This window comes from Protopterus annectens, chromosome 2.part1, assembly GCF_019279795.1.
Source record: "Protopterus annectens isolate FY-2018-M chromosome 2.part1, PAN1.0, whole genome shotgun sequence".
Classification (NCBI taxonomy): domain Eukaryota; kingdom Metazoa; phylum Chordata; order Ceratodontiformes; family Protopteridae; genus Protopterus; species Protopterus annectens.
Genome location: NC_056729.1, coordinates 1,083,623,622 through 1,083,640,153, shown reverse-complemented (window position 1 = coordinate 1,083,640,153; position 16,532 = coordinate 1,083,623,622). Strand labels below are relative to the sequence as shown.

At 39.8% G+C, this 16,532-nt stretch overlaps 1 protein-coding gene across 1 annotated transcript in view; it reads left to right on the top strand.

Annotated features, from left to right (window-relative positions):
* Positions 1-16,532, top strand: part of LOC122794939 (location of vulva defective 1-like) — a 707,924-nt gene that overhangs the window by 606,196 nt on the left and 85,196 nt on the right. Inside the window, exon 9 of the mRNA XM_044063534.1 lies at positions 4,607-4,831. Coding sequence (XP_043919469.1) covers positions 4,607-4,831 — 225 coding nt within the window. The remainder of the gene's footprint in view (positions 1-4,606; positions 4,832-16,532) is intronic.

Genomic DNA, 16,532 nt, shown 5'->3' with positions numbered 1-16,532 from the left:
AGCCTACACCCTGCTGCAGGAAGGGACACTTTTCCTTGTAGATACTTCTCTGATTTTAGAAGCAATGTATTTCTAATACCACCGAACCATGGAAAAGTAGATCATGTCTTTGTCCTGGCATGGATAGAGGAGGGCTCAAGAGAGTTCAGCATTAGGATCTACATGTGTTTGGTTGACTTGAAGAAGTCATAATATAATATTGCACCATGCAATGTTTTGCAGGAAGTGCTTCAAAAGTACATGGTTCCAGATCTACTGTCACATCCTATGTACTTTTTAGAATGAATACAGAGTCCATATTCTTTGTACTAAAACTGTGATGACCAAAAGGACACTTATAACTGAAAACAAAAAACAGCAAAGTCCGCAACCAGAAATAAAAGTGAGAGCCATTTATTGCAAACTTTCCAGTAAAAACTTAAACTAAACTCTTTCGCCTTGTTAACCACCAGGCCTCTGGTTGCCTGGGTGGACAGTGTGGTAGGACCTTTGGTGAAGTAAGCAGAACACATAGTAAGGGATTCTTGGCATTGTTTGGAGGGACTGGGAAAATACAGACATGTGAATAACTATTCTTTCCTGATGGTTGATGTAGTAAACCTTTTCATGGTAATTCCACATGGATAAGGGATAGATATGTTCTGTGAATATCTGGTACAAATTGGCAAGATTGATCTAAGTTAGATTTTCTGGTCAAACTTATGGCTATAGTTCTTAAGAACAGTTTTTTTGTTCTTTGAAGGTGAACTGTTCCACCAGATTTCAGGTATAGCAATGGGGCAAAATGTGTCCACATTTATGCTAACCTTGTTTTGCTGGATTGGGAAAGAAAACATGTCTTGAACTCACAATATAGGGACAAGATTTTGTTATACAACAGATTTTTGAATGATGTTTTCATAGCTCATAGTTTAATACTAAGCTAACTACCCTTACAAGCCTAGCCAATTATCCCTTGTGAGGCTCAAACCCTACAGCTTGTGCTTGTAAGGCAAACACCTTAGCCATTAAGCCACCCTCCCAACCCTTTCATCCTATGGAAGGGGGACAAAAATGAGGCCCAGGATTTTGTTGGGTACTTAAACAAGACAACAGTTTTTTTTTAAGTTTACTAGCACGTGGAAACCAAATGATATTGACTATTTGAACATACATTTGACTAAAAATAATGAATTTGAGGGGGGCAATGGAAAGTTCCATTTTTAAGAAGCAGACCTTTTCCAACACCTTACTACATTATAGTAGTTGTCACCCCCAACATCAAATGAGAAGTGTCATCAAGGGCCAAGTGGTAAGGATATCAAGGCTTACTAATGAAGATGAAGTATTCAAGAGAGAAATGTACAATTTGATAGGACTATTTCTTGAGAGAGGGTATCCTCTCAAATTGTTAATTAAAACCAAGAAAGAAGTTATGTTGAAGAGAGCGTCCTCATTTAGCCTTATCCTTAAATTGGAAGGTACGTTTGAGGTTAACACTAAGGAAAGTAACAAGTCCAATGTTATGGTATTATGTTATAATAAACAGGCCCCTGATATAGTGAATGTCATCCAAAGATGTTGAGAGTTGTGTTTTGTGCATGAAACACAGATCAAATTGGGAAACATACCACAAATTGTTTTTAGTAAGGGAAGAAATATTAAAATTATTTTGGAAGTACAAAACAATCAGAGTGACAGGGAAAAATATAAGTCCATCATGTCCAAATGCGGGGCATGCAGATTATGTAAATACATCAATGATCGACCTTATGTTTGTGTCACAAATAGTAATTTCACCCTGAAATGTCCAGGGAGATGCAAATGTAATTCTACTATGGTGGTGTACATAGCCACGTGCACCTCCTTTCCTGGATTCTATGTTGGTAAAACCATATGTAAATTAAGGACAGGATAGGGGAACATCTAAGGGCAATTAAGAACAAGGACTCACATATTGCTCTTTATGTCCATAGTATCAAATGCCCCAATTTCAAAAAGTTCATTTTTTTTCATTATAGATAAGGTACCATGTAAAGAGATGGGTGGGGATGTAAAAACACTGGTTGAAGCCAGGGAGTCCAGGTAGCAACTATGTTTAAATGCAATGGTAGCACCTGGACTTAATGACCACATGTCAGTTAAACCATTTTTGAAGTAAAAATCAGATCCGATTTTATAATTTCAGTTTGCTGGCTGAAATTATTACAATAATAATAATAAAATAATAATAATAATAATAATAATAATAATAATAATAATAATAATAATAATAATAATAATAATACAAATTTTAGATTTTTTTTAGTATATTTAACATAATTTGCCTCTTATGGTTAATGGCTCAAAATATGCTTTTCAGTGAATATTGAATGTGAATTATTTCTGTAGTCTTTGCAGTCATAGTAATAGGAGCTGATAATGCCTTTGTTTATTTAGTACAAGTGATAAAGGCATAATTTTGCAAAATTTTTTTTTAAATTGTTGTCTTGTTTTTGACAAACTATTTATTGTTATGTCAAGAAATATGATGTATAGAACTTTTAATTTTAATTAACCTTAATTAGTACTCGGGATTGATTGGTTGCCTCTTTTAGAAAGTTTTGTATATGAATGAAATTAAGTTATTGCTTAAATGACCCTGAAAAAGCCTGGTGGTTTACAATGCAAAAGCGCTTAGTTGTTTAAGCTTTTACTGGAAAGTTTGCGATAAAAGGCTCTCGCTTTTATTTCTGGCTATGGACTTTGTTGTTTTTTGTTTTAATATTCTTTGTATTAAGTTTATTATGGTCAAAATGAGAATAGGTTTCCAAAAAGGATACATTTTTCTTCCCAACCATTCCAGGGAAGCAGCTTACTACAGTTTAAAAGTAATAAATAAATAAATAAATAAATTGATGTCTTTAAAACCCAGAGCGCTATAGTGCTCCATACATGCCGGGTATAAATCAACAACTGTTTACCAAATTTCACTACAGTTCATAAGAAGAAATTTTTTAAGCAAAATATGAACGCCTAGTACTCCATGTAGGCAGAGTATAAACTGCAGCAAACATTTCGCTACAGGTTGTTAGAAGAAATGTTTTGTTTTTCTTTTAGTTTAAGTAAAACATGAGCACCTGGTGCTCATTTAAGTAATACATGAACACTTAGTGCTCCATGCAGGCAGGGTACAAACTCTAGCAACTGTTTGCTACATTTGTAGCAAGCAGTTCATTATGGTTTATGACAAGAGTAAATTATTATTATGTTATTTTAATAAAATGGAGGAGAGTCATGAGACAGAGCACAGAAATGAACAATTACATAGGGAATCCTGATTAGTGTGCCAGTAGAAGTCTTTTTTTTTTTGCTGTGCCCTTGAAGAGCTGCTGAGGAGATGTGACTGGCACCATCAGAGGGCATTAGTTGAGCTAGCAACATTTCTGCAATGGATGCAGCAGTGGCATTACTGCAGCCATCAGATTGGGTTATAAAGCTTTAAATTTACCAGTCAATGTCATCTCCTTACCTTTGGTCATGAGCTTTGGCCAGAGACTGTAATATTGACACCACAGTTACAAGTAGTGAAAATTAAGATATTTACCAGAGATTCTGAGCTCACTGTACATGACAGAATGCCCATCTTGGGAATCTGGGGCCATGTCAGTGTAAAGTGATTACTGCTTTATTTTTAGAATACTCAGCTGAGGTAGCTTTGGCCTTCACATAATGACTCCTGGGCAGCTCTTTCAGGATCTATACATGACCCATTGAAAAGTAACTTTTGGACAGACCAATAACATGTGGGAGAGGTTTTATGACCAGGCAATACAGAGGGAATCCAGTTGATGTATTACATTATTTTGCAGGAAAAAAAAGAAATCTGATGTGCCATGTTCAACTTTCTGTCAATTTAGTTCTTAATATTACAACATGGCTAGAAAATGAATGGATGGGAGGATGAATTGGGGGAATGGATGTATGGATGGATGGATGGATGGATTGTGGTGGCTGTTACAAGGGATGATTTGTCTGATGAATATAATATTAATTCTGGTGGTAGAAAGTTATTTTCACTGCATGTATGTCTTAGAGTTTTGTTACCATAAACAAATGGCAATTGTATGGATCTGGTCTTATTCCAAAGCCCATTTATTTAGGCACCTGTAAATGAGCTGTTATTTACCCAAACTGCGCAACAAAAAACAGCTGGCATTTTGTTTTCCCCTCCTATTTGTTGTTAACGGACCCGAGGTGAATGTAACTGCACTTGTATAATCTGTGAAATGCTGCTTCCATTGTAATATATATTCAGTGTAAGCAGTTAAAATGTGTGAGCTGATTCATAATATTAAACAAATGTCGCTCAAAGCATACAAAAGCATGTCCCTAGACCATGTGTATTTATTTAATCATTTGCATATACCACAAATATAGTGGTTTATTTTAGGGAAAAATTTTATTATTGCCACTTTTATAGCAGAAAACCAAGTACTTTGAGAATTGTATTGTTTCTATATATATATACAATGAAGAAACATATTTCATTTAGATTTACATGCAAGTATACTGCAAATTATATACATTATATAATCTTAGATTAACACATTCATATAACTGTTATTTTGTCACATATATCTTATAGGTATTTTCATATGTCAGTTTTATAATGACGTGCTTGTGTCAGCAAATGGAACATTCAGCATTACAGTAATTCATCAACCAGTCATAACTGCTGAAAATCAGACTTTTCTGTGTAACACTAATACAGCATCAGTGAAATTATCTTGCTGTGCTAAAAGCGACAATAATTCCCCTGTTCCACCATTCTACAACGTTACTTTTAAATTCGACAATGAAGAGCTTATGGGTAAGAAATAATGTTTGCATTCTTTTGTGTGCTTTCAAATATGTCTTAATTTTTTGTTTGTTTATTTTTGCTTTGATACATATTTTCCTGTTAAAATGTGCAGGAATAAAATGATAAAAAAACAGTACAAATACAATTTGCTTATTTTGTACCACTCATTACTAGTATAATAATCTGTGGTTTGTCACTGCCAATAGCAATCTCCCTTTCCTCCTCTTCATTATAGCACTTATATTCCCTTGCTAAGGCATTATTGAATTCTCCAACATTTGGGAAGCAAGTTTTAAAGACAGGAAACTAATTCACACTGCAGGAAGGTAAAGGAAAAGTACAGTACCATAGGGAAAGAAAAGATTAAGGAGCAATTGACTGGAGGATACATCTCTGCTATGAATGCAGGTGAGACTCTTGCCCTGTGGGCTAGAATGGAAGGTGGCTGGAAAACTAATACTAATTAAGAATCCCAGATTAAGGAAGCTGATGGTATTTCCCAGAGAGATTTGTGATACATTTCTGGAGAATGGTGCCATTCATTATACAACTAAAAGGGTAGCACTCAAAGTCAGGAAAACCTGGACCAGTTTCAGAGGGACATTGTGAATAGACAGAATCTTCATAAGGTGTAAAGGTGAGAATACAAAGTGATGGGAGAATAGCTGTTGGCCCTGCAAGCCTCACTAAAAGAGAAGACACCGGGGAATGATTTTTTTAGTGGTGAGTTTGTATAGACTGTGCACAGTCCAACTAAATGGAACTCTGGCACAGCACATAAGGGGCACAGGGACAAAAGAGAATGTAACAATATAATTTAAATCTTATTTGGGAGTTAATGATACTTCAAAACATGACACTTCTTGGTTAATCTCATTGATGACATTAGATTTGAAGATCTTTATGAAGGTATCATTAACCAACAAGGAACAAGCACAGACCTACCCCATCTTAGTAAGATTTATAAGAACAGGTGAACTGTGGACTGCATTTAGTTGCTAATGACATGCATTCACATGACCTACAAAGATGGAGCAACAGCGCAGGTGTCTTTTCTAATAGATTTCCAGGATGCACCCAACTCCCTGGAGATTCCTAGAATGCATCCGACTTCCTGGAGGGAGAGTATTTGTAAAGCACATAGGATAGGTATCGGTTCCCCTGGCATTAGTTTAGGCTGTTGAAGTATTAAATAATACACCAATGCTGAATTTAAGAGAGAAGAGGTTACTATAATACTTTTTCTTACATCAGGGCATAAACCAGGGTATTTGGTATTATCTCTCTTCTTCGTTTTAGATACAGATATGTCTTTTTTGTAGTTAGGAAGGATTAGATGTTATGGAGGCTATGGTAGAGGCTTGATACTAGAAATTTATGGTTGATTACCTTGTCCTGCCTAGCCAACTACAACTTTTTTAATCAAACCTTGAATCAGAAGCAAAAAGAAACAACACAAAACAATTTAAAAGTGGTGTATGGCCATGCCCCTCAACTGTACACGTTTCTGCAGAATGCCCAGATGCCTGTCTCACATACCTCTCAACCTCCTAGAGCAAGAAAGCTGTAGAAAGCCATAAATAATGGGAGGACAAAGGCAGAAAAGTAGGAACACGTTTTAACTATTGCACTTACAAACCCGGAAAGTTGATAGAATAAAAGGTTTGCATTAGCACGGATTTCCTGAAGGGTATGAAGTCTGAAACCCAAATGTCTGTCAGTATCTTCTGACTTAAACCCCGAGTGATTTCCAATGATTTGCTAGAAAACCACAGTCACATTTCCTAAGTTTGTAAGAGCAATAATTAAAATATTTCCTGATGTGTCCCTTTACAATTTCCCTTACTGTGACTGATAAGGAGAACAGATACAGGTAAATAAAGTGGGTTTACTACATTTCATTTTTTTACCATCCTAAGATATGTTTTTACCATCCTAAGATATGTTTAAGCATAGTTGAGTGGGTGTGCACATTATGACCCTCTGCTCAGCACTGTTTAAACATCCCACAGGAGATAAATAAAAATATACAGCTAAAATTGTCTTGCTGAGATAGTGTAGTGGTTGGAGTCCCAACTTTGCATGCAGGCGTTCACGGTTCAAGTATCAAAACAGGCACTTTATTTTTACATGAGAAAGCAGTGTTAAAATTATTATTTTAATTTTAAATTATGTAGTAATTGACATTTGTCAACCAGGGTAGTGTAGCTGGTCTAAAATGTTAGTGTGAGTGCATATAACATGAAATCACCCATGTATACACAAGTGTCCCATACAGCACAGTCACACCCCATGGTAATGTAATTAAAGCACCTAGAGGGACTTCATGTAAAGTAAATCATATGCACCTACTAATATGTCAGTAATGATTTATTAAGTCATTATCCTGATATTTTTTTAAATAAAAAGTGAGCAATGGTTAACAGTGCTCATCTATGCTTAGCTGATGTAAGCATTGCTTAAATGTGAATGCTAAGCAGCAGATAGATCAGCTAAATGGATTTGTGCACTGTTAAGCAATGCTCAGCAATTATTCCTTTAAGCACTGTTCAACCCAGCTTAGTGGGTTTGCACACTGCTTAGCTGAGCTCAGTATTTTCAAAATGTTCCAGTGACAGCAAAGGGTGAGAATATAGCCTTATTTAAATGGCACAGGAGGGAATACAGCCAGAATCTGTTATAGCTTTCTCTGAATAGGAACTATGTCACGTGTTGGTGAGGGCTTACACGTTCGGGTACAGCACTGGGGCATTTTGGAGTCCAGAGTCATGGCTGGGATTCTTCTAACAAACCATGATGACAGACTGCTGCAGGGCCAGTACCAGGGTTAAGAGTATAAAGTTGAGGCCTAGGACCATCTGGCACATGATCTCACCAGTGCCACTGGCATCCTCTGAACTGGTGAGCAGGTACGGCATGACTATGCTGACATAAAGTGGAGGAAGGGGGTGATCTTGGCCCAATGGATCCAAGATGTTCAGGACAATCATGCTCCAGCAGTTTGTAAGTATCCCAGATATAGCTGTAGCAAATTCTAGCCTGACTATGTGATAAACAGGTATGCAGAATGTTTGTTTTCTCCCCCTACAGCTGCAGCGGAGAGGGCTAGCAGTGCTGAGGCCCATGCGGACAGACTGACAAGGCTGCACTGACAGGCTGGTCAGTATAGATCTACCTTGCAGTATTTAGTGAAATAAATAAGAAGGAACACATTGTTTACTGTGTTCTGTTTCTAACAATTAAAGAAAAGTTTGCCAAACTAATAGTCATCTACTACATATGCAGTAGAAGAGCACTGTGTCATATGACTACAATAAAAACATAAACCACCAACTGTTGTGTTTATTTTGGTATGCTGTTGCAGAAATATAATGTGTACAAGTTCTGCAGAGAAAATATGGCTTTCACAGCATGAATTAACAGAGGTTGTTCTGAGGATCAGCTATTATGCAAAACAGTAGCTTGTGAAGCTGTAAATCAAGATATACATGAAATATGACACATGTAATGCACTAAGATCTGAACCCTGAATACTAATGTCAAATGTATTATAGTGTGTCCCCTGCTGCAGTGCCTTGTGTTAACCTTTGTTTTCCAGAATGTATGATTTTGAAGGATTACTACACAGTACAGTACAGTAACTATCTGTCATGCATGGCTCTAAGGACTACAAGGTCAGATTGTCTAACCCTCAGACTATTCGGCAGGACAGTAAAACAAGAGACAGCAGTTCCCCAATAGCCCAGTGTGATGAGAAAGAGCCTTATAGTTCATTTTAGCACACCCAAACATGGTTTGAATCCAGGTGGTACAGAGATATGTGTGTGTGTGTGTGTGTGTGTGTGTGTGTGTGTGTGTATGTGTGTGTGTGTGTGTGTGTGTGTGTGTGTGTGTGTGTGTGTGTGTGTGTGTGGTGTGTATATATATATATATATATATATATATATATATATATATATATATACACTCAAGAAATCTGGAATCTTTGTAGAAACAGTCTAATAGTGGTAACCAATATTTTCTCCACAGGGTCTTACAGGTAATGAAATGTTTGTAGTAGCTGTTTGAAGGGTATAACAATATACCATGTACAACTGTCCCACTTTCCAACATCATGCCTGCAAATGACAGCAGGATAGGTACATACACCACACCATCTTCCAGATACATGTCTCTCATGTGTCACACTGTCATGGCTAGTGGTCACTGCTGCCAATCACCTTGGACACTGATAGGAATCCAACTGAACTATGCTAGTAGCAGACTCACACAACATCATTGCAGGGTACCCCTTCTTTGTCAAGTATGTAACCCTGATATGTATAAGCCCACTTTAGTAAAGAAGCCACAGTTCACCCAGTCTGCCTCATACCATTACAGGTTGATAGCCTAACAGGTATGTATTTGCCACAGAAGCTATGGGCCATATGTATATGTAAAGTGAGGGCAGACCTGTAGAGTATTGAGTAGTACTGTTGTGGAAAATAGAAACTGATACAGTTGTTAATGGACTTTTTATTCTCTCCCCCACCCATCATCTGCATCAATAATTATTATTCGTATATGTGTTCCATTATTGTTCATATATTTCACTGGTTGCATATTAACATACCTTGTTTAAATGTCATTATTGGTGGCATGTTGCTGTCAGTGTAACTAAAATGCTGTTAAAATGCTTACTGTTGTTCCATTTATGCATGTGCTCTGATTGCAATGCAACTATTTCAAATCTGTTGGTTTGGGTTAATGGGAACACCATTCATGCTGTTATAACTGATTTTGTAATGTGTTGTTCATGACTAACCAATATATCCTGGAAAACCACAACACCATAGCATATTTGGGAATGCATATCTCAGCATATCCCAGCGAATGCACCTGTCCCAACCCATATGGCCGTGGCACCGGGCACCAGCATGTCTATGACCCTACCCAGAACATCCTCCTCCACTGGTCCTGCACCACCTTTGGGTGGAACCACCTCAGGGGATGGGGCCCATCCCACTCTGGTGCAGAGAGGAGCCATCACCCACAGAATGTTCTGGGGTATGGTGCACAGCATCATCCACTCTGAATTTGTTGGGCAGCTGTGCCAGATGGAGGCTCACCTGGCACACCTCATGGGGCAGGCTGCCCCTCTTGTCCAGCCCTCAGCACAGCCACCTTAAGGGCCATGAAGGTGCAGTGGTGCCTCCCCAAGGGTGGGGACCTCAGTCCCATTGTATCCATTTGAGGGAGACATGGGACTCTGATTCCCAACCACCCTCCCAGTCCAAGGTGTTTAACCCCTCATGTGTCATATACTGACCCTGTCTGCTGTCTTGTGTGTCTTGTCTGTCTTCAAATGCTACCTATCCTGCAAAACCTACCTCCTCCAAACATACCTACAGCCCTTTCTCAACATTCCACTCTCACCTAAAAAAAGAGCATCTGTCCCACAAAAAAAAATCATTGCCCATACATAGCTCTATATTTCATCCCATGTACAGTGAAATTAATCAATCAACCCACCAATTATTCTACAAATGTCTATTGCCAACACCCCTCCCTGTGGGGTGTGAGGGTGTAAATTCCAAATTCTACACATTATTCACAACTGTTGCTGCAGACGAAATGTAGAGCTATGGTCCTTTCCTACACCCTTCCTGCACATCCCTAGCTGGCTTTCCTAATGTTTTACCCCCTGCTTGCCTCCATTTCACCAATTTCCTGTCACCCTATTTTTTTTTCAGTAATTAAAATTAGCACTTGTGTAAGCGGGAGTAAGCAGTGCTAAGAGGACTTAACCGCCTGTTAGCATCGCTTAGCTCTGCAGAAAACCTCTGAAACCCACTTACAAATGCTTAAACATGCCTTAATCACTCTGTCTCCATCAGCCTTTGTTCTGGCCAACAATAAAATAATCAGTCATACCAAGTCTCAAACCTAGGACGCTTGTACTACAGTCACAGCAACATATCACTACACCATTTGAGCTGTGGGAATTTGTAATGCTTTTACAAACATATTATGCATTCTGGTCATTTAACATAAGGGAAAAATATATAGCTGTACTATATATATATATATATATATATATATATATAATATAGATATATACATACACATATACACTCGCAGACACACACACACACACACACACACACATATATATATATATATTGATATATATATATATATATATATATATATATATATATATATATATATATATATATATATATATATATATATATAGATAGATAGATAGATAACCAACCTCTTACTGCAAGCCATATGCAAAAAGCTTGACAAAGTGGGGGGATAAAGGGCAAACAATAGTGACATATTTGAAATATAGCTGTTATAAGCGTAGAAGTCTGCTAGAGTAGCATGGTTTGTTTTAACATATATTTTCTAATAGATTCCAGGTCTGAAACACAAATTAATGTTATCATTTACTGATGTCAATGCTGACATCATCCCAGTGATTTGTCAGAAACCCACAATTGTTATGGGGAAAAAAACAAACATGTTAGCTACGCATCTGGACAGTGTCTAGACATCTGGAGAGTGCAGAGGTATGACTGCAGTCATGTAACAGAAGAGAAAAAACACTGAGACCTACCAACCATTTCACCCAACACCTTCTAACCCAAGTAAGACCAACATGACACTACCCCAAATCAGCTCTGTGGAATTACAAATGAATTTTCCAAATATATTTTGCACTACATGGATGGAACTTTAGGGAAAAGCAGATATTGGTATGGAAATGTCCACTCAAAACCATTGGCACCACAGTCACAGCAACATATCAGTACCTCAAATGAACCCTAAAGTACAACGATTGTTTCAACAAACATTTCCTGATTGCCAGCCACACACTACACTGATATATACTGGCCCAACTCACAGTCTACTGGGAATCCTGAGGTGTTACAGGACATTTCTCTGTCTGTCCTTCCAAACATATACACCTAATATACCACCAGCAACTGTAGCAGCATGCACAGTCAGATAGAAAAGGATATATGACACTCACATATGCTACTCTCCCTACTCAGCCCAAAAAACATTTACACACAACACTGCTACACAGTCTTGGCAGTCTGGTAATAATGGCCAGACATACATAACTCTCAACCATACAGATTTCCACAGAATGCCCAGGGTGTGGGACCATATTTATGCCCACTGCTGCACACCACTTCCAAGAGTCTGCTAAGTCACTGGGATGATATCAGGAGTGCAGTCTCTAAATAATGATATACCATACCTCTGAACCTCTTAATGCAAGAGATCCATACAAAGAATTACATACTTGGGGGACAGGGGGTCGAAAAGAGGGACATATCTCACATAATGGTGTTGCAAACTGAAACAGTTGCTGGTGTTACAGGGTTTGTTGTTAACATAACACCCCTAAAGGATATGATGTCTGAAACACTAATGGATGTCAACATTTACTGACTACAATCCTCACAGTATCCTACTCATTTCTCAAAAACATATATTGTCTAAGGAACAGACCAAACATAAAATGCAAACCTCTTGGCAGTTAGTGGACATCTGGACAGTTGAGAGGTATGTCAGAGACATATCACTGTCAGATGTCAAGTCACACAGAAAATGCATGTTCAGACAAACCCTGTTAATCTAGCAATCCTCTATGGGTAGAACACTAATACTTACTTACAATCTGTACCCAATTCTGGAGCTTTGTCCACCGTGTTGATGGGCTGTCTCCACATGTCTTGTCCAGAGAGGTATTTCTATATACCATCTGTCAAGTTGCAGCCCTCACACCTCCATAATGTCCTCCACACAGACAAGGAAAAGGGGCAAGGCCCACATGAATGACTTAATTATAGCACTGTGTTGCTATGGCATTGGCTAATGGAAAGACAACACAGCTGCTCTGGATGCAAGTAGCAAGTGGGAGACACAGATTGGTGCACAGGCCATCACCTGTTCATGAGCATTACCTACAAAAGGCAAGTTACTGCCTATGCAACATGGGTCTGAACCCACCTACACAAAGACAGACTGCAACTACACATACCTAAATATCTGCATTATTCTGAGGAAACTCTTCAGCACTATAACAGGTATGTCAATCATATAAGCTTGCAATAGAATGCGGAAGCAGGGATGCAATAATGTCAAATAGGCAGTGAAATGGTCACAACAGGACCTTCTGGATTCACATGCTACTGTCTGGCACCTATGGCCATTCCTGCCTGCCCTGTCTGCATTGACATTGATTACATCTCTGACCCCTGAGTCACCCCACTACTACTGGAGTGTTTGTTATTCAATACTGAGTGTGACACTGCTCGGCCAGCCACCTAGGATGTTGTACATATTCATGTCACCTGTGATTGCTACTAAGATACATATGCTTGTCTTACAAATGTAAGAAACTTATATAGGGAATGTGCATAGTACACAACAGGCACAGAAGTGTGTGTTGAATTGTATGTTATACACTGAGCCCATACCTGACAGAGTTTTGCAGAATGACCGCATGTCTGCCTCATATTTGTAGCCAAGGCCTCATAGAGTTATGCATTGTCTGGCGCCTCAATGGTAACCCATTAAAGACTGAAGTCATAACATAATAGTATATGTTTGATTGTCAGATGTCATATCCTGCAGAGTAGACCTGTGAATGCAACATCGGTTTTACTGGTGACTAAGTGTGTTTCAGCTAGGTCATAAAGTGACACTATTTTCCAGCCTTTGCCCACCAGTGACATGTGCCTTTCTGCAGATGCCTTGCTCTAACAGGAGTTAGGTGTCTTAGCATGAATCCCATGTCAATGCAATTGCACATTGCCCTGTTGGATACCGACATTTGTGCAGTCACTGACACCTGCTTTGTAGCTGTGGAGAGCACGCTAACCTTGCCAGGTTACTCATCCCATCATACATTTAGACCCCAAATGGAGGGCTGCAAAACCACAGGAGGTGGAGTGTTGAGCATTATTATACACATACTCACCACCAGGCTGGCCAAACAGTATGACACATGGGAGACATCCTGAGTACAGTTAACAGTTGAATAAACACCTACTCAGATCATAGCTAGCTACAGGCCTCCAACCATGACTATGGACACCTACCACACCTATTGGGACTTGCAGGAATCTGTCAGGATTCAATCGTCTACCCTGCTCCTGAGTGACTTCAACTACCCAACCATAGTGTGCATGATCTATGCCACCTGAACATGAATGCCCAGAGATTCCTTGGGTTTGTCAATGGCAATGCAGTGGATCAGCCAGTCAACACTACTAAAACAGGTGGAAATATCCTGTACCTGGCCTTAACATGAGTAGCCACTGTAGCACTCCTACAGTGTCATCCTCCTTGGTATGATCTGACCACATAGCCACCCTGTTCAGATTGTCATCTCCCCTGACCCCCCCCCTTTGTCAGGGTCAAACAAAATGAAGTTTACACAACTGACTATAAATCTCCTCAGAGCAGGTAGAAGTAGCTTTACAGCCAGTGTCCCATCAGTTGGAACTAGCAGTAGTGTCCAGGCCCATACCACAATACTATGTGGGCACCTACATAGCTGTATGAACTCAGCAATACCTGAAAGGACAACATCATCTCCCTCAAAGTAGGGTAAACATCCGTGGTGGACATCAGCAATACACAAATACCATAATAGGTGGAAATAATTGCTAGACAGGGCCAAGAAGGAATAGGTGCCGTATTGGAAGCAATGTCACCTTGGTCTGCACAAGTAAATAAGGTCACAGGTGAATTACCCTAAGGCTATCTTTAAGTGCAAATTGTACACGTGCACCAAGGCCAATCACTAGGCCTTCCACACATGTGTCTGCAATCCCAGAGGCAACACACAAATCTGCTCTGTGGTGGTGATCAATAACACTACATACATATACGTTATAGATATAGGCCACTGGCTGCAGACAGGTGAAGTGTAAACATCACCCCCCTGTCCACCCATTGGTACAAATGTGAATGTACAGCACCTGCCCTCTTCCCCTCATCATCAGGAAGCAGTTCCGTAATGCCCTCTCAAAAGCAACACCTAGAAGTCTCCATAGGCCTGATACCACCCCTAGCTGCATCCTACATGAACAAAGCATGAGCTCTCAGATTCATCGTGCACTGTAGTCGACCAAAGCCTGAGCACCAGTGTCACTCCATCTGCACAGAGGACAGCCACTGCCATCCCTGTACACAAAGGCAGAGCAATCCACCAACCCCAACAATCATATGCACATCAGCCTAACTAGCCTGCTCTGTAAGGGCATGTAAAGCAATATCAAGGACATTATGAACAGGGACACCGGCAACCTCAAAATGCCTGACCCCACACATCATGGTATTTTCAAAGGGAGATCAGGCCTGCTAAACCTGGTTGACCTCTCTGAAGTGATTAACAAACACAAGAACAAGAGGAAGCTGCTGAAAAATGTCTATCTTCACATAACCCAATTCTCTCACACTAATCCCCAGGTGGCCAGGATACATACGTCCACAAAGCTAGGCATCAACCTGTATGTTACCAGGTGGGTAGCTAATTAGCACAATAATAGTACCCACTCCGTCAAAGTAGTGGAACCCACCTCTAGTAGTAGAGTCTCCCAAAGTGGTGTACCCCAAGGATTGGTCTGGGGGCCTCTACTTTATGCAATATACATATCTGAGGTAAAAGACAAAGGCAGTGCTATGCGGCTGGCCAGGTGTACAGATGCTTGCAAGCTGGCCACTGTCTTACATTCCCCTACTGATGTCAGCATCCCCCAAGAGGCCCTCACCCAATTAGTGACTGGTGCAAGAAGCATTTCCACAAACTGAATGCCAGGAGAGGCATCATTCTTCCTGCTGTGGCAGATGTAATCCACATTAATTATGTACTGAGCATGCAATCAGATGTGAGGCAACTTGTGCAACAAGGTCGGTAGCAACCTGGCAGTTTCACACCATGTGGGCACCATTGTACGGAAGGCTGTCTACATGGCCCACCTCACAAATATGGATAAGTCATCCAGGAACCAGGAGGCCACAACATTCCTTTACGCCACCGTTTCAGACCCATCACCAAGTACAATGGCTCCTTTGGCATGTACCTTACCAAGCAAATGCAGCAATTGCAGAGTCCACAGAGGTTCCTGACCAGGAAAATCCTGGGTCTGTAACACCTATCCAATACAAGTAGACTGAAAGCCCTGTCCCTGTACTCAGTCTCATCCAGACTGATCATAGGTGACCTGTGTCTGGGATACAAGCCCATTTCCAAACCAGCCTTGATGGCATTTCTGCATATCTGTAAGACAAACTCCACTCATGCATCATGCATGCAAGGCCCTCACCTTGTCTGTGACATGTATAGTACTTGTTGGCGGGATAGTGCCCCACAGAAGACAATGTCTGTAAAATACACCCTCCATGTCTAGCAGAGTAAGTGTAAAGCCCTCTTGAAGAAAAAGTTGGACAACTGTATGGGAAATGGATGGGACACAGGTTCTGGCTTGGAAGGGACATGGGCAAAAGTCTGGGCCAGGCGTATGAGGGAATCAAGGCCAATAGCCTGATATCATCTTATGAGGCTATACACCTAGTATTGTACATGCTTCCTGTATATATTGCAGACTGCCCTTCTATGTTGTCTAAAATTAATCCCTGTGAGTCTGAACTGTGTAGGTACTGCAGTGATAGTGTTTAGTCTTCTCCCTTCATCAGT